The 27,804-nt window shown below is 39.5% G+C and overlaps 1 protein-coding gene across 1 annotated transcript in view; it reads left to right on the top strand.

The window, feature by feature from the left end:
• Positions 1 to 1,177: 1,177 nt before the first annotated feature.
• Positions 1,178 to 27,804, top strand: part of LOC110967090 (nuclear factor 1 A-type) — a 258,450-nt gene continuing 231,823 nt past the window's right edge. Inside the window, 1 exon segment of the mRNA XM_051947744.1 lies at positions 1,178 to 1,383. Coding sequence (XP_051803704.1) covers positions 1,198 to 1,383 — 186 coding nt within the window. The 5' untranslated portion in view covers positions 1,178 to 1,197.

Raw genomic sequence — 27,804 nt, 5'->3', positions numbered from 1 at the left:
CACATCAGTAAACGGTTCACATATAATAATATACGGTAAGTTTCTATTTACAAATATATATTATAAGATTTAAGACATATTTTCTGTCATTGCTGTGCTTCATTTTATATGTAACCCTTTAAATATATCCTCACATCTCTGCTGTCGTTCTGTGTGAAATTAAAATAAATTTCTGTTTGAAGACATTTTTAATTAAAAAGGAATTTAAAAAGTCTTCAGCCTAAATTTTTAAAATGTTCACATAGAATAGCAAACCGTAACGCACTGAGGGGCAGGTTAAGGTCAGAAATGGATTAAAAGCCTTAAATAAAGTCACTAATTATGCTTAATAATCGTTTATTAATGCTGATTAGTTCAATAAAATAAATAGAGTCAAACTGGCTGTTTGATGGTTCCTTTACCGTTTTACGTTTTATTTACTAAAGGATCCTTTAACTCTGAACTTCTGCTGAAATAGAATAACTGGAGCAATTATTCAGATTGAGAACAATGCAAAATAAAAACTGCATTAAATTAAATCATACAAAATAATTTAAACTGAGACTAAATGAATTTAATAAAGTGTCTTCATTAATAAGCATTTTATAAGGTCTGCTAAATATTTAGCTTCTGCACAGCTATTCTGAGAACATAAATATAAAAACATAATAAACATTCTATTTTAATCTGTTTTCATTTTAATTAAAACGCTAATCAATCCTGAAACAGACGCTAAAGTCTGACTTTGTTAAATAATCTGTTTGTTCTGCTTTAAATGTCATAAAAGTCTTTAAACATCTGAGCTGTGAATGAAGCGGGTCACACTCACTCTGATGTTCCAGGCTGGTGGAGCTGCTCCGTCCGGAACCGAAGCCTCCAGTCCGGACGTATTTATGGCGGAACACCGGGGCTCTGCTGGGGGTGGAGGGGTGAGGATGGAGGGGTGAGGGAGGGGACAGCCTCCCCCTGCCTCCCCCCCCACGTTAAAGCGAGGAGGAAAAAGTTCGGGTCCAGTTCTGGTGCCGCTGCCGGAGCCCCAGTGGAAGCATCGGGACGCGGGGAAGCGATGCGTGAAGCTGCGGTCCTCCGGCGGAGCCAGTGGGAGTGTTCCTCCCGCAGCAGATGATCCGCTCACCTTGCCACGGGGTCTGCAGGAGATTGGTCCATTGTCAGCAGCAGGCTCCTCTTTTTTTTTTTTTTTTTTTCCCATGATTCCATATGGTTCCGAGCGGGCTACATGTTGCCCAACATGCCACAGCAAATGTTTTCTCAATTAGGCGTCTTATCTCCGGTGAGCGGCCGCAGCAGATGAAGCTCGCTGACAGCGCGATGGCAGCGAAGAGCTCGGACGGGTCCATCAAGTGGCAGCTCTGCTACGACATCTCAGCCAGAACCTGGTGGATGGTGAGTTGGCACCGGAACCTCTCTTCTTCTTCCTCCTCTTCTCCTTTTTCCCTCTTTTCTCTCTCCTCCTCCGCTCGACATGGCAGCGGGTTTTACTTCGGTTCCGCTCCGGAGGAAACTTGTGCGTCGGAGACCCGCCGCCCCGGTGGTGTCCCGGGATGTAGCGGGGAGTAGCGGGGTGGATGTGGGTCTCCGTGAGGAACTGGGACGAAGCGGGGCCGAACCGAGTGAGGACTCCGGTCCGCCTCGCGCTCCTCCGCTCCGGATGGTTAACGCTAACTTGTGCGCTGTGACGCTGCGTCAGAGACCCTCTGTCCCGGTGGTGTCCCGGGATGTAGCGGGGAGTAACGGGGCGGACGGGGGTCTCCATGAGGACCCGGGCTGGAGCGGGGCGAACCGGGTCGGACCGGGTCTTCATGAGGACTCCAGTCCCCCTCCAGCTCTTCCGCTCCGGCTACAAACTTGTGCGCTTTGATACCCGTCCGATACCCGCCGCTCCGGTGGTGTCCCGGGATGTAGCGGGGAGTAACGGGGCGGTAGAGGGACTCCACGAGGAGCCGGGACGAACCGGAGCTGTGCGACTCCGGTCCGCCCCGGTTCATCCCGGCTCCTCGTGGTCAGTGAGGCCCAGCCGACCTCTGACACTCCGGCACCGGCTGGGTGAGGATCCAACCGGGGGGCACAATGGGGCTACTGTGGCCGGTGGACCGAACCGGGACATGAAAGAGGTTCATTAGAGGACAGCTCGTTATTACCGACACTTCTCACACAGCAGCGGCACCGGAGCGGCGGCTCCGCACCGGACCGGACCGGTGCCGCTGCTGCTGCTTCCTCCGGCCGCAGACAAAGACGGCTTTATCCGGGACCGGGACCGTGAACTTGGAGAATTCCTCCCGAACACACACACGCACACACACGCGCACACTCTCCGTCCTGGATGCCGATGATCGGTGTGCGGGCCGCGGTGCTCCGGCCGGTTGTTGTTGTTTATTTTGTTTATCAGGATTAAAAGTAGAAAACGATCCGTTTATTTCAGCATTTTCTCTTTTTAACTGCGGAGTTTTTCTGCTCATAATTTGATCAGTTTATTAGTTTTTCTTGCTGCTGTTGGTCGATCAGTTTTATTTGGTTTAATGAATTTTAGCGCTGATTTAAGACATTTTAGGATCACACTTTATTTAATTTTTCGCTGATTTTTTTCACGTTTGCGCTTAAAAATAAAACCAAAACTGTCTTTGGGCGTGTTTTAGATTCCACATTAAATCCACTAAAGCTGATGGATTTAAGGTTAAAAACAGATTCCTTGTGTTTTTTTTTTCATAAATTACAGAATCAGAAAAGCCTTTATTGGAGTTATAATACCCAGCATCAACAACAGACAATAAAGGAATAAATCTAGAAATAAATATCTGAGAAACTCTAAATAAAAACACCAGAAATTAGAAGAAGCGCTGCATGAAAAGTGGAGTGTAAAAACAAAATACTGTGTTCAAAAAGGTATAAATTTACTTCAACCTGGGAAATAAATTAGAATTAAATGTAAATTACAATATTGCACATTTAGAATTCACCCTTTTTCTGCTACTTAATTTACAAACATATATTTTAAATTACAGAACATTCCTTTCTTTCCTTTTAGCTCAGTGATAATCCGACAGTAAACCAGTGAATTTATGGATGTTAAAATAATTAAAAGGCTCCTTTATCTGCTGCTTTTATTCTCCTTCTGTTTCCGGTGAATCTTTTCCTCCAGGAATCAACAGTTTTGCTGTTTTCTGAGGAGGAGCTGCTAATTATCTGGACTTAAACCTGTGAAGCAGCAGAAAAAAGGTTAAAGTGTCTGAAAGCACAAAGAGGATTATCCGCTCAGATTTTCTATAAAAAAGCAGCTGTGATTATTCCAGATGATTTCTCCTTTCAGGCCACAAAGAGCGGCTTTTTTATTCTGAGCTCTCATGATTTTAGTTTTTAATCACATTTAAATATTTTTTATTATTTCTGGATTTAATTTGCCCTCAGCTCATTCTGTGATACAGTTAATATATAATCAAATAAAACCATAAAATGTGTTTAGAAGTGTTTGAATTCAGCCTGTTTGCCTCAGATTAATGTAAAAACGCTCCAACAGAACATTTAAATCCAAACTCTAGCTGATGCGTTTTGAGCTTCAGTTCATGAGAAGATGCAGGTTTCTGCGTCTCTCTGGGTCACTTTATGTTCTTCTTCTGTTGTTCTGCGTCGCTGCACATCCAGGACGATCACGTTTTAATAAAACTCTCCATTAACCGGAGCTGAATTATTGCCAGTTTGTATAAACTGCTGCTGCTGGTCGTCTGTAAACACGCCTGCTGCTTATTAATGCTTATTAAAATGAACGCTGTGGAGCTGGAGGAGGGAGAGCGTCCAGATAAATAAATGAGATGATTTTAAATCACAGTTCAGGTTTAAACCGATCCGTTCAGTTCATCTGCAGACAGAAAAATGGAGAGAATCAGTCAGAGAATCAGAAATAATGAATCCTGCTGCTGATGGTTCTCAGTGTGAGGAAACGTTCACACACCAACACACACACACAGATAAACACACAATAATACACACACAGAAACACACACAATGAGAAAAACATTAACACACACACTAAAATACACACATCTTAAAAAACACACACTGCAGGAGATAAATACTAATACACACACATTAATGCACACAATAAAACACACACACTGCAGAAGATAAACACACATTAACACACACACATAGACACATACACACATTAATACGTGCACTAAAATACTCTAAGACAAACATTGAAACACACACAGAGACACAAATTAATATGCACACACTAAGACACAGGATGAAACACACACACTGCAGGAGATACACACACATTAATACACACACACACACACACACACACACGCACACACACACACACACACATTAATACACACTCAATTGTGGTAAAAAGTTTTCTGGCCCTCAGACTCTCAGATATTCTCCTGAAATAACTGTGTAAAAATCTTTTAGCGTCTCTAAAGCAGTGGCTGTTAAATGGCCAGAATGCAGAGTTTACCGTCACTGAAGCCGCGGTGACGATCCACAGCAGAAAAACGAGGAGCAGAGGATTTAAAAACCAGCATTTAGTGCTGATGGAGCAGACTGGTGGACTGCTTACAGTTCTGAGGCTGTGCAACATCAGCCTCATATTTCTATTACATACACACACATAAATAAAATTTATTTAGTTTATTTTTGCTCACGTTGTGTCTATATTTGGGTCTTACAGGGCTTTAATAAACTGTTCAGTGTCTAAACTGAATACGATGCAGACGGCTCATTAACATCCAGAGCTCACAATAAAACGTCTTTACTGTCCTATAAAACTGAAAAAACAGCAAATATTCACAGTGGAAACACTTTATTAATAAATAAATGATTAATCAGACACAAAAAATGTCAAAAACAAAACGACAAAAAATGACGTTTTTATCTGAAGATGAGTCAGGTCTGCTATGTTCAGTTTTCGGTGTTTCTATGATTTAAAACAACACAGTGCAGCTTCCTGACGCGCTGCAGGACTGTTAGCAGGTGGACTGAATTCATTAATATCTGAGTGAGTGTTTGCTGGACCTGCAACCGTTAACCAGTAAATTAATCACTCATTACTTTAAAATTTGGTGGTTTTTAGCTTCTTAAAGTGTGAATATTTTCTGCTTTTTTCTGTCTGTGACGATAAACTGAAGATCTTTTTCATGTTTGAGGAAACTCTGATCCACATTTTTAATATTTTAATTCATCTGTCAGACTAAACTCTAAAACACTGAAGGTTTTCTGCCTCGCTCATGTAGTTTTATACAGAATAATCTGATCAAATACAGAATATCGGGCTCATTCCAGAACTGGAGGACATCTGCGTTTCTAAATGTCTGAATAATCAGCCTTCTGCTCTCCAGGTTTCTGCTCCACAGTGATCAATAATAGGTACTGATTGTCTCATTTTATTCCATGTTTTCTGTGTTGTTGCTAACCCTACTCTAATCCATGCTAATGTGATCTTTTTCTCAGCAGTAGAAGCTAGATATTTAGCTAGCTGTTACTGCTGACCACTGATGGAAAACAGTCCAAAGAATGAGTCTGATCCTGATAATATGAGGTAGAGAGAGACATTCAATCAAGGCTGACAATGGATGAAAAGATGGAAAACAGAAGAGAGGACATAGCTTTGCTCTACACATTCTGCAGGAACACTGATGGAGGATGGAAACGACAGAAACAAGACAGAAAATGACAAAAACGAGACACAAAATGAAAAAAAGGGGCCAGAAAATGTTAAAAATATGACTTAAAATGACAATAACAAAATAGAAAATGACAAAAACTAGACAAAAAAAGACAAAAATGAGCCAAAAAATGATGAAAATGAGAGAAAAAGACAAAAATGAGACGCAAAACGAGTAAAAGAAGACAGAGAACACCAAAAACAGGACACAAAACGACAAAAACAAAACACAAAACGACCAGAGTTCTTCCACCTTCTGTCCTCTGAGGTCATAAAAATCCTGTGCTGCTGCACGAATCAATCTGCACACGAGGACTAAATGCATTAATTATCAGATAAAAATATCCTTGGGGTCCATCAAAGGTCAGGAGGAAAGAGAAGAATAAAAGACTGTAAACCCTGACATGATAATATCTCTGAGCATTGTGTGTAAAACCCACTAAAAGTCAAAAAGAGTGAATAAATAAACGGCACATCGTCTGAACAAAGAAAAGAGGCTGAATGTGAGCGATCATAAGAGGATAGTTTGACAGTAAAATACGACAGAATATATAATAAACACTGTGCAGCTTTCTTATTTATCAGGTAATTACTGCTAATGTACAGCAGTAGATGGCCTGTAAATGTGTGAAGGTTTATTTATATCATTTTATATGCTGTAAAATATAAAACTATGGCTGAACGTGTCACGGCCCCTCCGCTGGTTTTCTGTACTTTTCTAAGAAGTGTGACCTAAATAAGTGTTCAGTAAAGTCACAGTCCGGTCGGCAGCGCGTCGACCTTGAACGTTGGCGGATTATTAATGATATATGAATTATTTATACTGAAATATGTTTACTTTGGACTAAAATCTCCGACTTTAAAGGCCTCCTGCCGTGTTTCTGCTTCACCTGCAGCTTTTCTGATGCTCTCAGAGGAAACTTTAAGGAGGTTTTCTCTCTTCAAGTCAGAATAAATCGCTTTTAATTTGATGTTGAGCTCGACTTGCAGCTTCATGATGTTTCCTCTTTTCTGGTTTTGCTGGTGTAACGGAGTTTGTGTTTTTTCCTTCTTTGCTGATGTAGAACCTGAAAACTGAGCACAGAACCAGATGTGGACTCGCTGTCTGTCTGCTAATTATTGATGTTTGCTAATAATCATCTTTGACACTGCAACTTCTAACAGTCTGAGGCTCTGGAACATGTCAGATTTTAGAAAATGGAACTTTCAAAGCTCCCAACAAAGATGAGATTTGTTCATAGAAGAGCTGCAATGATTGATTATTTATTGATTATTTTTAGAGGAAAACTCTTTAATTTTGTGACTGCAGCTGAAGCTTCTTCACTGTTTCTGGTCTTATTTCTCTTTGCTCCCATTTTCCATCTTTTTGTGTTGATTTTGTGTCTCTGGGGTCATTTTTTTTCTCAGGAGTAGAAGCTAATAGTCTCGCTGGCATTTTGTTAGACAGAAAACGACAGAAACGAGACAGATAATGATAAAAACGAGACACTGAACGACAAAAACGAGACACTCAATTTTAAAAAATGACACACATAATGACCAAAATGAGACACAAAATGACAAAACCATCATGTACGGGGCATGCTAACATGTGGGACACGTTCCATCCATAATAATTATTATTTAAAATATTATGTCGATTAAAAATGTTCCCACAGTTACACATCTTTGAACCTGTTTCTCTTCATTTTGCATAAATCTGCAGTGAATATTTTCTGGTTTGTTTCCTCTTCTGTGACGCTGAACAGAAGATCTTGGGACAAAACCAGACATTTTAGTGACCCAACAATCAGTTCATCCGTACAGAAACTGACAGCTGCAGCTCTAATCTTTTTTAACAACCTTTTATGTTCTGGTTAAACTCTAAATGTTTGACTTTTCTCGTCCTTCACATTCGTCTCAGAGCTGTAAAAGTCTGACTCAGGCATAATTTAGTTTCTAAACAGATTTGTTAGAAATGAAAAAGCAGATAAACTCTGTCAGCCTAAATTTGATCCGTCACACAGAAAACCTGCAGAGACGTCCTGTTACACCGTCATTTTCTGTATTGGGATTGATTATCCGTCAATTTAAATGTCAGAAAACCATGAAAAATGCTGATCAATATGTGTGTTGAACTCTTGCTGTGTTTAAACCCAAATATCTTCAGAAGCTGCCAGAAACTTTACCATTTTTCTTGTGTTGCAGCTTCAGGTTTAGCTGAAGCATGGCTGCATGTTTTATTTTAGCTGCTGATGCCTTTATTGATCCAGAACCTCAGATTATCGATCTTTCTGCTCGGCCTGTCGGTGTTTTGGGGTCGTGGGTTCAGCGCTCGGCTCTGCGAAGCGTTGAGTCGTGGCGGTGGCTCGGTTCTGTGTTTTGGTCTGTGTGAGGTCCGCTTCGTTAGCCGGAGTCCACGAGTTAGAAAGGCAGCGTTAATGAGCTCAGCGGAGAGAAACTCTGCAGACAGAAACAGGAGCAGTCAGAGGAGCTAAACCAAACGACGAGTCCACAAACTTCTTATCTTCAACTTCTACAAACCACAGCTTTGTTTTGGTTAAACTCGGGAGTTAAAAGTGACGTTTCAGAGCACGTTGACCAACAGGTTTCACTGTCAGCATTAATTATCTGCAGCTGGTGGCATGTACCAACGCTGTAAAATAAGCTGTTTGGTTCCTTAAGATGTTTCCTCACACGGTTCACTTTTCTCTTCTTTGATTCAGCTTACATGTAGTTTTCAGACTGTTTTGTACTGAACGATGTTAGCCTGATTCAGCTAATATATTAGCTATTGCTATCTCTTTATGCTAACGTTCTAGCTAATGTAATCTAGTTTAGACATAATGTAGCTCATAATATTAACAGCTAGCATGTTGTATCGTTGAGCTTATGTTCTAGCTAACGTAATCTAGTTTAGACATAATGTCGCTCATAACGTTAGCAGCTAACGTAATGGCTAATGTGATCTCTTCAGGCTAATGTTTTAGATAGCATAATCTAGTTTAGACATAATATAGCTCATAATGTTAGCAGTTGACATAATGGCTAATGTGATCTCTTTAGGCTAATGTTTTAGATAGCATAATCTAGTTTAGACATAATATAGCTCATAATGTTAGCAGTTGACATAATGGCTAATGTGATCTCTTTAGGCTAATGTTCTAGCAAACATAATCTCACAACTATTTCATAAGTTCTTTATTCCACACGGGGAACGTCAGGAGAACAGAAACCAGAAGTTCTGAAAATTAGGTACTGAATCAGGCTGACATCATTCAGTACATAAAAATGTTAGAAACACATTTAAACTGGAATCAAAGAAGAGAAACATGTAGTGTTCAGCTTGTTGAAATGTGCACCATGTGAGGAAAAAACATTTTAAAGAACCAAACTAATTATTTTGCAGCATTGGTGACCAACGTGTGCTAACACATTGTGTGTGCAGCAGTTTAAAAATACTTAAAGTTGGTAGAAATACATTTATTTGATTTTTTTTCTTGGTGTTAAATTTGATATCACAGAAACATAATGTTCACAGTGAATAATTGTATCTTGTTTGTATCATTTAGTTAACGTAGCAGCTAATATTGTCTTATTTAAGCTAACATTTCATGTATTACTTGACGCTAACTTGCTTAGTCTGAGACAGAGGCTAATGTTAGCTTGTTTAATCTAACATAGAAGCTTTACTTTAGTTCAGGCTAAAGTAAAGGCTAACATTGTCTTGTTCAGGCTAATGTAGAGGCTAATGTTATCTGGCTTCCACTAACACAGGGCTAATGCTACCTCAGTTAGCCCTGACATGATGGCTAATATTGTCTTGTGTAGGCTACTATCTTGTTTGCTTGAATTTAGCTGCTAATTTTATCATGTTAAGGCTAATGTTCTAGCTAATGTAATCTAGTTTAGACATGATGTAGCTCATAATGTTAGCACCTAACAAAATGTCCAATGGGATCTCTTCAGGCTAATGTTCTACGTAACATAATCTAAAATATACATAATGTTGCTCACAATATTAGCAGCTAGCATGTTGTATCTGTAGGCTAATGTCCTAGCTGACATAATCTAGTTTAGACATAATGTAGCTCATAACGTTAACAGCGAGCATAATGGTTAATGTTATCTCTTTAGGCTAATGTTCTAGCTAACCCTAAACATAATGTAGCTCATAACGTTAGCAGCTAACATAATGGTTAATGTTATCTCTTTAGGCTAATGTTCTAGCTAACATAATCTAGTTTAGACATAATTTAGCTCATAATGTTAGCATCTAACACAATAACTAATGTTATCACTTTAGGCTAATGTTCTAGCTAACTTAATCTAGTTTAGACATAATGTAGCTCACAATATTAGCAGGTAGCATGTTGTATCTTTAGGCTAATGTCCCAGCTAATGTAATCTAGTTTGGACATAATATAGCTCATAACGTTTGCAGTGAATATAATGGCTAATGTTATCTTGATCAGTCTAATGTAGCAGCTAGCGTTATCTTGTTCAGGCTAACGTGGTGGCTAATCTGATCTAGTTTATACATAATGTCGCTCATAATGTTAGCAGCTAACAAAATGGCTAACATTATCTCTTTAAGCAAATGTTCTAGCTAACGTAATCTACTTTAGACATAATGTTGCTCATAACGTTAGCAGCTAACGTAATGGCTAATGTGATCCCTTTAGGCTAATGCTTTAGCTAACGTAATCTAGTCGCTCATAATGTTAGCAGCTAATGTTGCTACTGCTCAGTTGGTCAGAATTCGTTAGAACTTGATAATACATTGGAATCTGTTATTGAGATGAATTCTTGTTAGTGTTAAATTTGGGATCATGAGGAGTTTTTCTGTTATTATGACGTCTCTGATCCACACGTGGAATAAATCTGTTTTTTCTGACAGACTTTAAACCCAGTAGAATCTGCTTTTTATTAGCGTTTCATGTAGTCTTGTTTTGTCTTTCCTCCAACCGATTCTAAATGTATTTATGTTGTAGTTCTGTCTTGGTGAGATCACCTCTCCAGCCTGTTCTCTGTTAGTCTGTTTAACACTTGTACAAATAAGCAGCGCTAGCTAACGTCACCTGCATGTTTCCAACGCTGTCAGAGCTGATTAGGAAGACAGAGATTGTTATTCTGCTGCATAAATTTATGATGTGATCTCTAATCTGCTGCTAAGAACATCGCTGTAAAGTTTCTAAATGAAGCTGGAAGTCTTTCCTTGTCTAATACCTCAGAGTTTACTCAGTTTGAGCCGTCAGCTGATGGGAATGAGTCACTTCTTGACACTGAATTTACCTTTTCAGCACCGAGAGCACACGGAGAAAACACGGGAAGGTCACATGAGCGTGCACGTGTGTGTTACTGTGTGTGTGTGTGTCATGTTGAGCGGGAGATGTTTCCACATAATGACAAAAAGGAGACACAAATCGAGAAAAATGAGATACAAAATGACAGAAATGATAGACAAAACGGCAAAAACGAGACAGGAAATTGACAACAAGAAGACACAAAATGACAGACATGAGACAAAATGACAAGACACAAAATGGCAAAAACAAGACACAAAATGACAGAAATGAGACACAAAATGACAGAAATGAAATTCAAAATAATAAAACGCCAAAACCAAGAAACAAAATGACAAAGCAAGACAGAAAATCACAAAAACAAGACACAAAAGACAAAAATGAGACACAAAATGACAAAAACAAGATAAAAAATGACAAAAAAGACACAAAACGACAAAAATGAGACATAAAATGACAAAAATGAGACACAAAATGACAGAAATGAGACAGAAAATGACAGAAATGAGATACAAAACAACAAAATAGAGACAAAACGACAAAAACAAGACATAAAACGACAAAAACAAGACACAAAAAGACAGAAACGAGACACAAAAAGACAGAAATGAGACACAAAATGACACCAGAGGTTACTCAGTTTGATCCGTCAGCTGATGGAATGAATCACTTCTTCACACTGATTTTACCTTTTCTGCACCGAGAGCACACGGAGAAAACACGGGAAGGTCACATGAATGTGTGATGTGTGTGTGTGTGTGTGTGTGTGTGTGCGTGCGTGTGTGCGTGTGCGTGCGCGTGCGCGCGTGTGTGTGTCATATCGAGCAGGAGATGTTTCCAATTTGGAGGTGGCCATGAGCGGCCAGAGATGATTAGAGAGGAGGAAATTGGGGGATTAGAAATGTCTGCTTGAACTTCCTGAACACGCCGTGCTCGCTCGCCCCCTCCCTACCTCCTCTCCGTCCATCCGTCCTGCCGTGTTCATTCCGTGTTCTTCCCGTGTTCCTCCCGTGTTGGTCCCGTTGTCGTCCTGGCGTGTGGAAAGTGTGAGGACACATCTTGTCCTGAGCTCCCGGCGTTTCTCAGGCTGTCGGACATGACTCATTCCTCTGCTCACCGTTTTCCTTCATCATCCTTTTTTTATTCCTTTACTTTCTTCTGCTGTCCTTCCATATTTAGATTTTGTGTCTTTCAGCGTGTCCTCCCTCCTTTTCTTCCTCATCATCTTGGTTTATTTTTTAATCTGTAATTTACATTACCTATCTGAAACCTTTTACATTCTATCTTTATCATCTTTCCTTTTCCTCTTTTGGCCTTTTCCTTTGTCTGACATTGTCATGTTCAGGCTAACAGCAGCTAACAGTGTCTTATTTCGGCTTACAGTAGCCAATACCATATTTAGGCTAACTCAGTGGCTAACATACCTTGTTCAGGCTAACAACAGCTAATATCTTTTTAAGGAAAACATAGTCGCTGTGTCTGAAATGGCATACTAACGTACTACATACTACATTCTCAATGAGTATATACTGTATACTACGTACTATAAGTATGATTAGAATGCCGACCGTTCACACTGTGGTATACTACTACGTTTCCTATAATGCATTTCAAACCTCCGACGACAAAAACCGGAAGTACGGCTATCAAATATCTCGGCTGAATGCCGGCTTCAGGTCGATTTTACGCTAACAAACAGTCGCATAGTTAATGTGGCAATTTCAAGCCGGCACTCCTCATGCAGTTATTAGCCAGATTATGTGAATCGTTTCAATTGTAGCTGCAGGCTACTCGAGGTAGCTGCTACTTGTTCTGTATGCAAAGCGAGCTGCTGCAACTAGCTGCTAGCATTCAGTAGCATGTTGTGAGGTGTCTGACAAATTTAAAACGTTGGTCAGAAAACGCCTATTTCTCAAATCTGTGGGGTGATTAGGATGACTACTTAACCACATTAAATAAAATAAAAATCGCCCCGGTCCGGCCACATATCCCGCGGAGGCTTGCATTTTGGTGGCTAGCTCGCAAAGCATTTTGGGGCGGTTGAGTATGACTAGTGTGGTCACCGCGCATACTTAAAAATTTTCCGGATATAGTATACATCCGGGTATTTCTCGCGTACTCAATCTATTCATACTATCCAGTGTGAACGCACTACATACTTATTTTGACGTCACATTTAGTATGAGTAGTACGTTAGTATGCCATTTCGGACACAGCCAGTGTCTAACGTTATCTTGTTTAGGCTAACAGCAGCTAATATTATCATTCTTAGGATAATATAGTAACTAACATTATCATGTTTAGGCTAACAACAGGTAATGTTGTCTTGTTTAGGAAAACATAGCAGCTAACATTAGCTTGTTTAGGCTAACCCCAGCTATTATAACCTTGTGTGATATAAAATAGTAACTAACGTTATCTTGGTCAGGCTAACAAAAGCTAAAAATAACCTATTTAACTTACACAGTAGCTATTGTCAGGGTTAGGCTAACTCAATGGCTAATATTATCTAGTTTATGCCAGCTCAGTGGCTTATGTTATCTAGTTTAGGCTAACTTAGTGGCTAATGTTATCTAGTTTAGGCTAACTCAGTGTCTTACATTACCTAGTTTAGGTTAACTTAGTGGTTAATATTACCTGTTTAGGCTAACTAAATGGCTAACATTATATTGTTCAGGCTAACTTAGTGGCTAATATTATCTAGTTTAGGCTAACTCAGTGGCTCGTAATATCTAGTTTAGGCCAGCCCTGTGGCAACCATTATTGAGTATAGGCTAACTCAGTGGCTAATATTATCTTGTTTAGGCTACCTCAGTGGCTAACGTTACCCTGTTTAGGCTAGGTCAATAGCTAACATAATCTTGTTCAGGCTAACTCAGTGGCTAACATTATATTGGTCAGGCTAACTTAGTGGCTAATATTATCTAGTTTAGGCTAACTCAGTGGCTCGTAATATCTAGTTTAGGCCAGCTCAGTGGCTAGCATTATTGAGTATAGGCTAACTCAGTGGCTAATATTATCTTGTTTAGGCTACCTCAGTGGCTAACGTTACCCTGTTTAGGCTAGGTCAATAGCTAACATAATCTTGTTCAGGCTAACTCAGTGGCTAACATTACCTAGTTTAGGCTAACTCAGTGGCTAACATTACCTAGTTTAGGCTAACTCAGTGGTTAATAATATTTAGTCTAGGCCAGCTCAGTGGGTAATATCAGTTTTAATATTTTTCTTGTTGTTTTAATAAAATTGCTGTTGTTCTTGCTGCAGATATAATAGAGAAAATATATTTTGTTGTGGTTGTGAAACAGCGGAAATGTTACTTGCTGGGTTTTATCTTTGCAAATTTTTCAAGTTATTTCAGATGCTTCACTTCTAATTGACATCTTGTAGATATTAGTTGTCTGTCAGTGCTGCAACTTTAGACAAGAGCTGTGAAAAACAAACCTATCCCTAAAATTAAATGTTCTTGCCTCAGAATATTAACTAATGCTGGTAAATAATGAAGAATGTTGGCGTCTGACTTTCATCCACTGTTTTTTTTTAATCTTTTTAAAATCCTTTCTTTCAGTTTTCTGTCTTTGAAGGTGTGTAAACTTTGACATGTTGTGAATCAAGCAGCAGCTGCCTGTTAAAGTTTTTTTTGACCTTCTTCCCGTTATTTGACAGGTTCTTCTGAGAGCCTTTTGTCTTTGCCGTCTTGGTGCTGGTTCGAGTGTCGGTCTGTCCTATGGTTTGTGCTGAAGTTGCTGAGCTGTGATTCGGATCTAATGCTGAACAGAAGTTGGGCTCTGCAACTTCTTTCTCTAGTTTCTGTCCAATAAGAGCTGCAGCTGGAGGCTGTAATATCCGCTGGTCTTAGTGAGGGAAGCTGAGCCTCCGGCGGCCGAGGAACCGTTAAGGAACGTTCTTCTGCTCCTCACATTTGAACCAAAACTAAACCTATGACCCAGATCTGCTACATGACCAGAAGTATGAGCTTTACTTCTGCTGCTGCAGTTGGTCATCAGATGTATGGTTTATCATTGATCCACCGTCTTTGGACACTTTTAAAGCTAATTAAAACTTCTCTGTACAATTAAGGCTTTATGCTGTTTGTTACTTGAGGTCTTGAGCTGCAAGTCTGGTGTCCAGTCTTCCAACCAACTTTTAGATCATGGCTGAAGGTCCTACCAGGCAGTCAAGAAGCCCCTGATCAATGTTTGTTGGGCCCAAACACACAAGAACTGGACAGCCAGGAATCGGAAGAAGATTCTGTGGTCAGATGAGTCCAAAATTGGTCCAGAATAACTCAAAACTACTCCAGAGTGAGTTAAAAAGTTCTAAAATGACTCAGTTTGTCCAAAATGGCTCAAGATTAGTTTAAAATAGCTCAAAAATTAGTTGAAATTATTTAAAATATGTTTAAAAAAATTCTTAAAGTTTCTCTAAAATTACTTAAAACTTGTGCGAAATGACTCAAACTGTTCCAATTTATTTAAAATTAATCCAAAAGGAGTTAAAATATTCAAAAAATGACGGCAAATCTAAATTAATTTAGATTTCAAATTCATTTGAAATATCTCAAAATTTGTCCAAACTGACTTAAATTCATCCATGTTTGTGGATATCTGTCAAAAAACACTTTGAATTGTCTGAACGTCACCTGGAAGGAAATTGCCTGAAATGTTTCAAAATTTGTCCAAAACTACAAATTCTGTTTTGTCCAAAATGACCTAAAACTGCTGAAGAATGACTGGAAAATGAGGAAGCTAACGCAGGAAACACACCTGAAGATCCAGAATGTCAGACAGGAAGTGCAGACGCAGACCTTCAGCAGACCAGCAGCCGATTGAAACCGGCAAGAATTTAGTTTTGTTAGTTTTTCTTGTAAACAATAAATACGGTAAATTAAAAAAAATTGTATGTTATTAGTTTGTGTCTGTCTAATGCAGCCACACCTTTAGAAACCCAAACAAGATTTTGCCACAAATACTTCATGATATTTGAGATTGTCAAACGTTAAGGGTGTCTGAACTCGAATATTTATTTTTTTAGGTTCATGCTCTTAAAAAAAGGCTGAGTGATATAACGGTTTGATTTCATTTCAGATACCTGTCAACCAAAACACACACGGTTAGAAAAGTACCATAAAATCAGATCTTTGGTTTAAATGTTCTTTTTAGACCATCTTCTGAAAACAGTTTTGTGATAAAACATTCTCAATCATCCTGAAGGAAGTTCCTCAGTACCGGAGAAGAACAGATTAATTAGATAAACATGTTCAGGCTGCAGCAGCAGGAGACGAAGTCCAAACAACAGAAACAAGACGATGTTTGAAAACTAAAATGTGGAGCGTTAAAATCAGCACGAGACGAGGACGCCGTGGTGAGGACGTCATGAGCGATCGGTAAAGTTTGGATTGGTTTCCTCCTTTGAAGGCGCCGGACTGAGAGCTGAATGTCCTGGAGGGAGATGAAACTCAGATCCGTCCTCTCATGTGGAGCTCTAAAAGTCAGACGGTTCCTTAAATTTGTCTCTGAAGTAAACCTGAGCGAGCAGGTGACTCCTGAGAGGAGACGATCTGTTCGCCGGCGTCTTCCTGCTGGTGGCTTTTTGGCAGCAGCTTGGATGGAGGAGGAAACAAACCGGTCTGGAGGCGGTCCAGGCCGATAGAGATGCTGAATTCAGCCGATTATTTCTGTGACAGAGAGGATCCAGATCCGTTCAGCTGAATTTGTTGTGAACTTTGGCTCCAGCAGCAGAATCAGGACAGTTCACAGAGACATGGCGAGGACGTGGAGTCATTCTCTGAGGTTACGGACCCCTTTGAACGCTTTACAGGAAGTTCAGGCTTTTATTTAACTCAAACTCTTGGATCTTAGCGGTTCATAGTGTTCACGTTTAAAACACCTCATGGAGTTTAATGTTGCATTTCTTGGGGCCTACAGGAGGTCCTCGGTTTATGATGTCCTCGATCTACAGCGTTTTATCGTTACATCAGAACTGGTTACGTAGAACTAGTTGGATCAGAGTGGATGAATACGTCACCACGCAGCGCTATCAGACGGCTTTGTTTCCGCTCTCCGATTGTACGCCACCTTGGATTGTGCTCCATTCACTATCTTTTTGCCCTTCATTATGGCTCCCAAGTGTGAGCCGCCTAAAACCAAACACCACATGGCATTTTAGAGAAAGATTCGTCTAAACATTATATATACAATCAAGTAAAACTGAAAGTTATTTCTAAAGATATCATAGTAAACCTGTTGACTACTTTATACTAAATAAGTCAGAAAGCCTTGCAGTCTTCCAGTCTGTTCTTCAGGAGGAAATGACATCATGAGGAGCAGGTCATGTGATCTGGAATTAACACGTTTCCTGGAGAGGTGTTTTTGGAACGGGGAACTTAGTGGGAAGGGATTTAATTCATTTTACATATAAAATTTAATATATTGGCAAAAAATAAATATCTGTCATGATTATCTGAACTAAAAAAAAGAGAACACAATCCAAACTATTTGTGAATCAGCTCATTTTATTATTGTTTAGCTCATTAGAAGGTGGTTGGTGTTAAATTCAGACGGTTATTTAGTTGACATTTCAGTGATATCCAGTCGTTTTTTTATTAAAAAACCGAGACACAAAGTGACAAAAATGAGACACAAAACAACAAAAATAAGACACAAAATGACAAAAACAAGACAGAAAGTAACAGAACTAATTCTGAATCAGCTCATTTTATTATTGTTTAGCTCATTAGAAGGTGGTTGGTGTTAAATTCAGACGGTCATTTAGTTGACATTTCAGTGATATTCAGTCATTTTTTATTAATAAGTGATTGTTTCTGTAATAAATAATGATGGAATTTGTAAAGACATGATCATCATGAACATAGAGACATTAGTTGTTTTACTTTTAATGAAAACGTGTGCAGATATATCACATTGACCTCAGAAATCCCTCAGTTCTAGATTATTTTGGACAATTTTTGAGTCATTTACAACAAGTTTTATGTCAGTTTGGATCTTTTCTCATCATTTTGCATAATTTTTGTGTCTTTGTGTAATTTGTGAGTCATTTAGGACAAATTTCATGTCATTCTGGGCTCATTTTCTGTAATTATGGATCATGTTGATAAAAACTATTTTGTTCAACGCAGTAAACTATTTTATTGAACTCACATATCATTAATTTGTGTCTAGTTCCTCCTCCTAATGCTCCTGCAGCTCCCGTCATCCTTCTCATCCATTTCCAGCTCTTTGCTCCTCCTCCTCCTCCTCCTCCTCCTCCTCTTCATCCTGTCTTTGTCCTCCTCCTCCTCCTCGGCCTCCTGCTCGCTGTCTGTTCCTCCCTGGAGAAACGTGGCTACCAGCCAAGACAGCTGCTTCTTCTTCAGCCGCTCGCCTGTTTTTCTGCTCCGGAGCTGGACGTCCTGCTGGGAGCTCAGACAATAGGCCGCTGATGAAGATGATGAGGAGGATGACACGGAGCTTCCTGTTTAAAAACACCTTTCAGATACATTCCATGCTTTTACTGGGACTAGTTTCGGCGGCGGATCAATACGCATTTGGAGCTCTGTAGTGAAGCGGTTCCCCTTTTTTCTGAAGCCCTTCATCCTTTTCCAAATGGAAAAACTGCAGCTGATTTTAAGATTTAACACGGAGAATTATTTAAAGTTATGCAAAAAAGTTTTTTTTAAATATTTGTCAGCTGTTTCAGACACATTTCATGACTTCTCACTGTTTATAATGATTACAATAATTATTTCAGCTGTTTAATAGGTGATTTTATTCATTATTATTGTCCATTTCAAGTGTTTATCCAATATTATTGACAATATTAGTAATTATTATGATTATTTCACCTCTTTTTTGATACTTTGACTACTTAAAAATTTATCCTATTAGTCTTTATTTAATATTATTGAAAATATTAATGATTAGAATGATTATTTCAGACATTTATTTGACACTTTTCACTGCACATTTCAATGTTATTATCTATTTATAGTTCTTAATCAATATTATCCACAACATTAACAATAAATCTGATGATTATTTCAGACTTTAATCTGATTGTTTCAACATTTATTATATTCAGAGGCTTAATGTATGAATTCCTGTTTCAATATTAATAACATTAATTGTAATTATGACAATCTCAGAAAATGATTTTACACTTTTTAACATTTATCCATTAATAATTGTCTATTTAAAGCTTATTGTTGTTTTATTTATTTATTTTTAAATAAATTAATAATGTTTTAGTTATTATTTTTTAATTATTAAATTAATTTATTATAAATTACTCTCTTTATTATTATTTTAATATTATTGTTAGCTTTCATAAAAATAATTGGAATAATTATTAGACATTTATTTGATAATTCTAGACATTTATTTTATCCATTACTTTGTTTTTATTTAACGATATATGTAAAACCTGTGATTATTTTCACTGTTTATCCATTAATTTGTACTATTTGAATGTCTATGCTTTAGTTTTAGTGATTTCAATTTTGATCTTTAACTGAAACTGTCCCAAACATTCATTACTTTCTTTAACTTACCCGCCTTCTGGTCTTCATGCCTCTCAGGTGTTGCTGTCGGCTCTTATGTGGACATCTTGAGTCATCATTTATTTACGTGTTTTCAGTGGCTTTTCTCTTCGTGGTCTTAATATTTTAGTCTTCATAAATATAATTTTTTCTAACCTGAGGACAGTTTATCTGAGAATAAACCACTGAACTGTTTAGTGGTGGAGAAACCTGTGTGCGTCGGCCGGTTTGAGTCTGTACATGAGCAGGAATATAGAGTTTCGCTGCAGGTATCCTGTCATGTGACGGAGTTCAGGTGTGTGGACAGAGGAAGGATCTCTGTGAACAAAGTGAGCCTTGTCTCTGAGCTCGGAGCCGTGGACGGCTGCCAGCCGAGGCTCAGTATCACAGCTCCTGGACGCTGCTGCTTCTAAATAAGCTGCTGGTTTCTCTGCTCAGAATCACTTCAAACCTGCGGTGATGTTGTCCACCTTTAGGGGAAACTGACTCATAAAAATATCCTCCCGTACGGCTCATCTGCATTTAATGGAGTGTTATTTCCTCCCAGAGGTTTCCAGTTTGAAGGATCTGCAGACGCAATTGATTAGTCGTCAACAATTAAAGTTTCACCTTTGTCTACAAACCAAATAATCAGTTTGATTGTTTTTAACAAAAACAGTAAAAACTCTCTGATATCTCCAATGTGTACATATATATATATATATATATATATATATATATATATATATATATACACACACATATATACATTGTATATATTCTCATTCTAACTAATAATAATGTTAGACTGAGAAATATTAAAGAGAACCTGATCGTTTAGTCTGGATCAATAAATATGCAGATCTTTACGCTGCTTTAGTTCCCGGTTCTCTGAGATGTTCCTGGTCTTCATCCAGCTGCAGATTTGTTCTTGATCTTCTCAGACTTTAGAAACATTCATAAACTGTTCGGTTGTTGCTTCGATCTTTTTGTTCTTTGTTGTTGGTGGAAAACCAGAATTGTGTAGAGTTCATATTCAGAGGCTGGTTGGTTAGATGTTGGCTGGTTGGTTAGATGTTGGCTGGTTGGTTAGATGTTGGCTGGTTGGTGAGATGTTGGCTGGTTGGTTAGATGTTGGTTGGTTAGATGCTGGTTGGTTAGATGCTGGTTGGTTACATGTTGGCTGGTTGGTTAGATGTTGATCGGTTAGATGTTGGCTGGTTGGTTAGATGTTGATCGGTTAGATGTTGGCTGGTTGGTTAGATGTTGATCGGTTAGATGTTGGCTGGTTGGTTAGATGTTGGTTGGTTAGATGCTGGTTGGTTAGATGTTGGCTGGTTGGTTAGATGTTGATCGGTTAGATGTTGGCTGGTTGGTTAGATGTTGGTCGGTTAGATGTTGGTTGGTTAGATGTTGGTTAAAGGCTGGTTGGTTAGATGTTGGTCGGTTAGATGTTGGCTGGTTGGTTAGATGTTGATCGGTTAGATGTTGGCTGGTTGGTTAGATGTTGGCTGGTTGGTTAGATGTTGGTCGGTTAGATGTTGGCTGGTCGGTTAGATGTTGGTTAAAGGCTGGTTGGTTAGATGTTGGTCGGTTAGATGTTGGCTGGTTGGTTAGATGTTGGCTGGTTGGTTAGATGTTGGTCGGTTAGATGTTGGCTGGTTGGTTAGATGTTGGTCAGTCTGGCTGTTTTCAGGTCAGTCTGGTTAAAACATGATGTCTCTTCTTTGCTGTGAGTGTTTTGTTTCTCAGCCGTTGGTTCTGAAGCTCCTCTGCTTCAAAGGAAGGTAAACTTGACGCATGGAAGCTTTCCAGCTCAGACACTCCAAATTGTCCCATTGGACGGATTTCAGTCGTTTGTCAGAGAACCGAGCCAATCAGGGCCGAGTCCAGCTGTGAGGTTTTTACTGAAACGTAAAAGTTTAAATTTAAACCATGAGTTTATCTGTGATCAGGTCCGTGTGAATGAGGCAGAAAATGACATGTTTGTGTGCAGAGAAGCAGCTCGTAGATGTGAGTGTTGCTGGTTTGTGTCTGTGGTTTTACACACTCGCTCTTTTGTGATTGTAACACAAAAAAAATGGAAACAGAATCCAGAAACACCATCTGGTATTTGTGAGTGTGTGTCTGTGTGTGATCGTTTTGTGCCACACAGTTCTTGGTCTGCAGCCATTCGGCGTTTGGCTGCCAGCGGAGGTGTCAGTCTTCAGGCTGTTTGCTGTTTGCTCGATTGGCAGAAATGGATTTCTGCCATGTTTTTTCTCAGTAAATATCACCTGTTCTGTCGCTGCGCCGTCAGCGCTCTGGCCGGGAAACAACACTCTCAGGATTTACACTTTCCTGCCATAGTTTCCCTCCTGTGTCTGTTTGTTTGACAAATTCAGAATCCCAGAATTCTGCTTTTGTGTGAGAAGACTGTTCGTTTGGAGTCAATCCAGAATCCTCTCAATGTTTACAAATTCTGTTTCTGGACTCGCTGTGCTTTGACAAATTGAAGGGAGATGATGGAATAGATCAGAAACATATGTGATGTGAAGCTGTGGAGCGCCGTTAGATCATTTTAAGGCTCATCTTCTTTAAAGGTCCCATACTGAGATGTTTTCAGCAAATTAATGAAATTCTAACATTTTTCTACATTTAGTGTTTCAGCTCCAAACACCACAGAGATGCTTCTTTCCTTCAAGACTGGTTTTAGTTCTTAACGGTTTCTGTAGTTTTAACTGAGCTGCTGCTGGCCCCGCCCCCTTCAGGAAGAAGACTCTCACTGTCTGACAGAGGAATGAGGCTTTCTATCTTCTAATTTTCTCTCTAAGTATCATTTTACTAGCCTAGCCGCGCTAGACAACCCACGGCAACGAATTTAATTCTCTGCCAGGGTGGGTCTAGTTACCCTCCATAAGGCTCGAGGTTGGATGCTCCTAAAACTGGCTGGACGAATCACCATGAAGTGTAGAGTCAGAAGGCGGGCGTAACTAAGTGACGACAGAGGCGCGACGATTCTGACAGAAACAACCGGCGCACAATAAACAGCTATCTTTCGACTCGGCTTTGGCCACAGTCCTTAAAGATTTGAAGCTAAAATTCAACTTCAAAGATAAACAAAGGACGGCACTGAAGTGTTTCATTGAGAAGAAAGACGTATTTGGACTTACACACGTGGACAAAATTGTTGGTACCCCTCAGTTAAAGAAGGAAAAACCCACAATTCTCACTGAAATCACTTGAAACTCACAAAAGTAACAATAAATAAAATTTATTGAAAATTAAATAATCAAAAACAGCCATTACTTTTGAATTGTTGATTAACATAATTATTTAAAAAAACAAACTAATGAAACAGGCCTGGACAAAAATGATGGTACCTCTATAAAAGATTGAAAACTATTTGACCAGAGTGACATGATTAACTCAGGTGTGTCATTTAATTGACATCACAGGTGTTTCCAAACTCATAATCAGTCAGTCTGCCTATTTAAAGGGAGACAAGTAGTCACCCTGCTGTTTGGTGAAAAGGTGTGTACCACACTGAACATGGACAACAGAAAGCGAAGGAGAGAATTGTCCCAGGACATCCGAAAAAAAATGATAGACAAACATCTTAAAGGTAAAGGCTATAAGACCATCTCTAAACAGCTTGAAGTTCCTGTGACAACAGTGGCTCATATTATTCAGAAGTTCAAGACCCACGGGACAGTAGCCAACCTCCCTGGACGTGGCCGCAAGAGGAAAATTGATGACAAATTGAAGAGACGGATCGTTGGAATTGTATCCAAAGAGCCCAGAGGAACCTCCAAAGAAATTAAAGGTGAACTCCAAGGCCAAGGTACATCAGTGTCAGATCGCACCATTCGTCGTTGTTTGAGCCAAAGTGGACTTCATGGGAGACGACCAAGGAGGACACCACTGCTGAAAAAAACTCATAAAAAAGCCAGACTGGAATTTGCAAAAATGCATGTTGACAAGCCACAAAGCTTCTGGGAGAATGTCCTTTGGACAGATGAGACCAAACTGGAGCTTTTTGGTAAGGCACATCAACTCTATGTTCATAGACTCAAAAACCAAGCATACGAAGAAAAGAACACTGTCCCTACGGTGAAACATGGAGGAGGCTCAGTAATGTTTTGGGGCTGCTTTGCTGCATCTGGCACAGGGTGTCTTGAAAGTGTGCAAGGTACGATGAAATCTGAAGACTATCAAGGCATTCTGGAGAGAAATGTGCTGCCTAGTGTCAGAAAGCTTGGTCTCAGTCGCAGGTCATGGGTCTTCCAACAGGACAACCATCCAAAACACACAGCCAAAAACATCCAAGAATGGCTGAGAGAAAAGCGTTGGACTATTCTAAAGTGGCCTTCTATGAGCCCAGATCTGAATCCCATTGAACATATGTAGAAGGAGCTGAAACATGCCATTTGGAGAAGACACCCATCAAACCTGAGACAACTGGAGCTGTTTGCTCATGAGGAGTGGGCCAAAATACCTGTTGACAGCTGCAGAACGCTCATTGACAAATACAGAAATCGTTTAATTGCAGTGATTGCCTCAAAAGGTTGTGCAACAAAATATTAAGTTATGGGTACCATCATTTTTGTCCAGCCCTATTTCATTAGTTTGTTTTTTTAAATAATTATGTTAATCAACAATTCAAAAGTGATGGCTGATTTTGATTATTTAATTTTCAATAAATTTTTATTTATTGTTACTTTTGTGAGTTCCAAGTGATTTCAGTGAGAATTGTGGGTTTTTCCTTCTTTAACTGAGGGGTACCAACAATTTTGTCCACGTGTGTATGCCGACGGGATATGGCAAATCCTTAATATACCAGTTGGCTTCGCTGGTTGGGAAGCTAATGGGACTTAGCCACAATCCGGTGCTCTAGGAACTATGTCAGCCTATTCATTGCGCTGATTGGCTGTATACCTACCCAGTTGTTGCAGAGTGATTTGAAAGACAACCTTTTAGCCCGCCTCCCTCCCTGTCGAGCGTTCCTAGACCCTTGTGTCTTAAGAGCTGGGTCTAGCGCGGCTAGGCTATCATTTTACAGCAAATCTGAATGAATGTTTTAACTGCTGGTTGATCAGATGTTGATTGTTTAGATGTCGGTTGGTTAGATGTTGGTTGTTTAGACGTCGGTTGGTTAGATGTTGGTTTTTAGATGTTGCTTGGTTCGATGTTGTTTTTTAGATGTCGGTTGGTTAGATGTTGGTGTTTAGATGTCAGTTGGTTAGATGTTGGTGTTTAGCTGTCCTTTGGTCAGATGTCGGTTCTTTAGATGTCGGTTGGTTAGATGTTGGTTTTTAGATGTTGCTTGGTTCGATGTTGTTTTTTAGATGTCGGTTGGTTAGATGTTGGTGTTTAGATGTCAGTTGGTTAGATGTTGGTGTTTAGCTGTCCTTTGGTCAGATGTCGGTTCTTTAGATGTCGGTTGGTTAGATGTTGGTTTTTAGATGTTGCTTGGTTCGATGTTGTTTTTTAGATGTCGGTTGGTTAGATGTTGGTGTTTAGATGTCAGTTGGTTAGATGTTGGTGTTTAGCTGTCCTTTGGTCAGATGTCGGTTCTTTAGATGTCGGTTGGTTAGATGTTGGTTTTTAGATGTTGCTTGGTTAGATGTTGGTTGTTTAGATGTCGGTTGGTTAGATGTTGGTTTTTGGATGTTGCTTGGTTAGATGTTGGTTTTTAGATGTCTGTTCGTCAGATGTTGGTTTTTAGATGTCTGTTGGTCAGATGTTGGTTTTTAGATGTCGGTTGGTCAGATGTTGGTTTTTAGATGTCTGTTGTTTAGATGTTGGTTTTTAGATGCCGGTTGGTTAGATGTTGGTGTTTAGATGTCGGTTGGTTAGATGTTGGTTTTTAGATGTTGGTTTTTAGATGTTGCTTGGTTAGATGTTGGTTTTTAGATGTCGGTTGGTTAGATGTTGGTGTTTAGATGTCGGTTGGTTAGATGTTGGTTTTTAGATGCCGGTTGGTTAGATGTTGGTGTTTAGATGTCGGCTGGTTAGATGTTGGTTTTTAGATATCGGTTGGTCAGATGTTGTGTGAACTACTGTGTTTATTGTTGCTTTCACGGGCTGTAGGACAACAGAACTTCAAGTTTTCAGTCGTTTGGTTCCAAAGAATGTGCTCTGGCTGCAGTTTAGCGCCCCCTAGCTGCACAGCGGTCCAAGAATGTATGGAATCTGTGAATCTGTGTTACACAGTTTTGAGTGAAGTTTGTAACTCCATCGACGGGTTGTGTTGTTGTGTTGAGGAGGTTCAGAGTGTGTTAGCGGGCTGACAGGTGTGTGTTTTCACCTACATCACTTCGGGTTGTTCAGACACGACTGAACGTTCACAGCTTCGTCCTAATTAATTATTTCCCACCGCAGCAGCTGTGCGACGCTGTGAAATGTCCCTCTAATCACATGGGTCTGCAGTTTAACCTGCTAATGCTTTAATAGCAATCCCAGTGATTAAACAATTAGACAAATGGAAATAAAACCAAGAGTGCTACTTAGTTCACTATGATCAGCGGCAGGGGATTAATGGAAGCTGCCAGATGTTTGCATATCATCAGCTGCGGATTAGAGTTACTCAGAGCTGCACATTAACCCTTTGATGCACAACATGGGTCAAAAAGTTCCCATATTCACTGGAACATGGGAACCTTTTGACCCATGTTGTGTATCAAAGGGTTAATCAGGAGTCAGTCCGTTATTTCAGTTAAAGTACTGATGCCACACTCAAAATGACACGTTCAGAGGATCTGAAAAACAGCTGGAAAAACCACCTGCAGAACATAAAAAGAGACACTGATGGAGGCTGTAAAAGAACCAGAACCAGAACTTGACCAGAACCGGATCTTATCTACACGCATACATACATATGCATGTCATGCACATGTTTTTCACTCGCATGTACATGCTTCCATGCTTCCATGCTTTTTATTAGTTAACCTGTTTGTTCCATGCTATGTTAGCATGTGGTTTATACGTGTATTTGTTCCTGTTGGAGCCTCTTGGTCGTGTTCACAAATGGAAACTGGTTCTCAAACATTTTTACCTTTTAAAGTAAAAGTAACAGAAATGAATAAAATAAACTGAGAACGTCCACAGAAACGAACATGTTAGAGGCTGGTTGGTTAGATGGTGGTTGGTTAGAGGCTGGTTGGTTAGATGTAGGTTAGATGTTGGTTGGTTAGATGTTGGTTGGTTAGAGGCTGGTTGGTTAGATGTTGGTTGGTTAGAGGCTGGTTGGTTAGATGTTGGTTGGTTAGAGGCTGATTGATTAGATGCTGGTTGGTTAGAGGCTTGTTGGTTAGAGGCTGGTTGGTTAGATGTTGGTTGATTAGAGGCTGGTTGGTTAGATGTTGGTTGATTAGAAGCTGGTTGGTTAGATGTTGGTTGATTAGAGGCTGGTTGGTTAGATGTTTTTTGGTTAGATGTTTTTTGGTTAGAGGCTGGTTGGTTAGATGTTGGTTGGTTAGAGGCTGGTTGGTTAGATGTTGGTTGGTTAGAGGCTGATTGATTAGAGGCTGGTTGGTTAGATGTTGGTTGGTTAGAGGCTGGTTGGTTAGAGGCTGGTTAGTTAGATGTTGGTTGGTTAGATGTTGGTTGGTTACAGGCTGGTTGGTTAGATGTTGGTTGATTAGATGTTGATTAAATCAGATTTCAGAAAAATCAGATATTAGAAAACTATATTTTAAAGAACGTGACTCGAAACTGAACTTTTCCAAAATGTCAGCTGAACTTTTTCTGGTGCAGATTTCGACATTAACTGTAGTTAAAGAAGCTGCAGCCTTTAAATAATTTAAACCTTTTCAACTGAATTCATGTTTTCTTTGACGTGATGTTGTCTGAAGTTCACGTCTTCGCTCTGTTTATTGGATAATTAGATCAATACGGTTTCGAGCTGCAGCAATCAGTCGACTGATCATCAGTTTGAGTAACAAATAATTCTGTGATTGCAGCTTCTTCACTGTGAATATTTTCTGGTTTCTTTTCTCTATGATAGTAAACTGAAAGTCTTTGGACTAAACAAGACACTTTAGAAACTCCCATTTTTCACTATTTTGTGACATTTTAGAGCCGATCAGCTGATTGATTCACCAATGGTAGGAGGTGATTGTTAGTTGCAGCCTTCACACGGTAACTTTAGTTGTATAGTTTCATTCCCTCACTGGTGTTTAAATACAGATTAATTCAACATTTTAATAAAATAGAGATAAATGTTAGAAAACTAAACTCCACTGAAGCAGCTCAGGTCCTGTTGTTCCATTAATTTGTCAGAATCTGCAGAAAACCAGCTGCAGCTCAGAGCGATGCAGCGTCGCCGTGGTAACATATGTGTGGACATCAGAGGTCCATTT

Source organism: Acanthochromis polyacanthus, chromosome 4 (assembly GCF_021347895.1).
Source record: "Acanthochromis polyacanthus isolate Apoly-LR-REF ecotype Palm Island chromosome 4, KAUST_Apoly_ChrSc, whole genome shotgun sequence".
NCBI classification, from domain to species: domain Eukaryota; kingdom Metazoa; phylum Chordata; class Actinopteri; family Pomacentridae; genus Acanthochromis; species Acanthochromis polyacanthus.
Note: the sequence above shows the minus strand (reverse complement) of the source record. Positions and strands in the feature narration are given on the sequence as shown.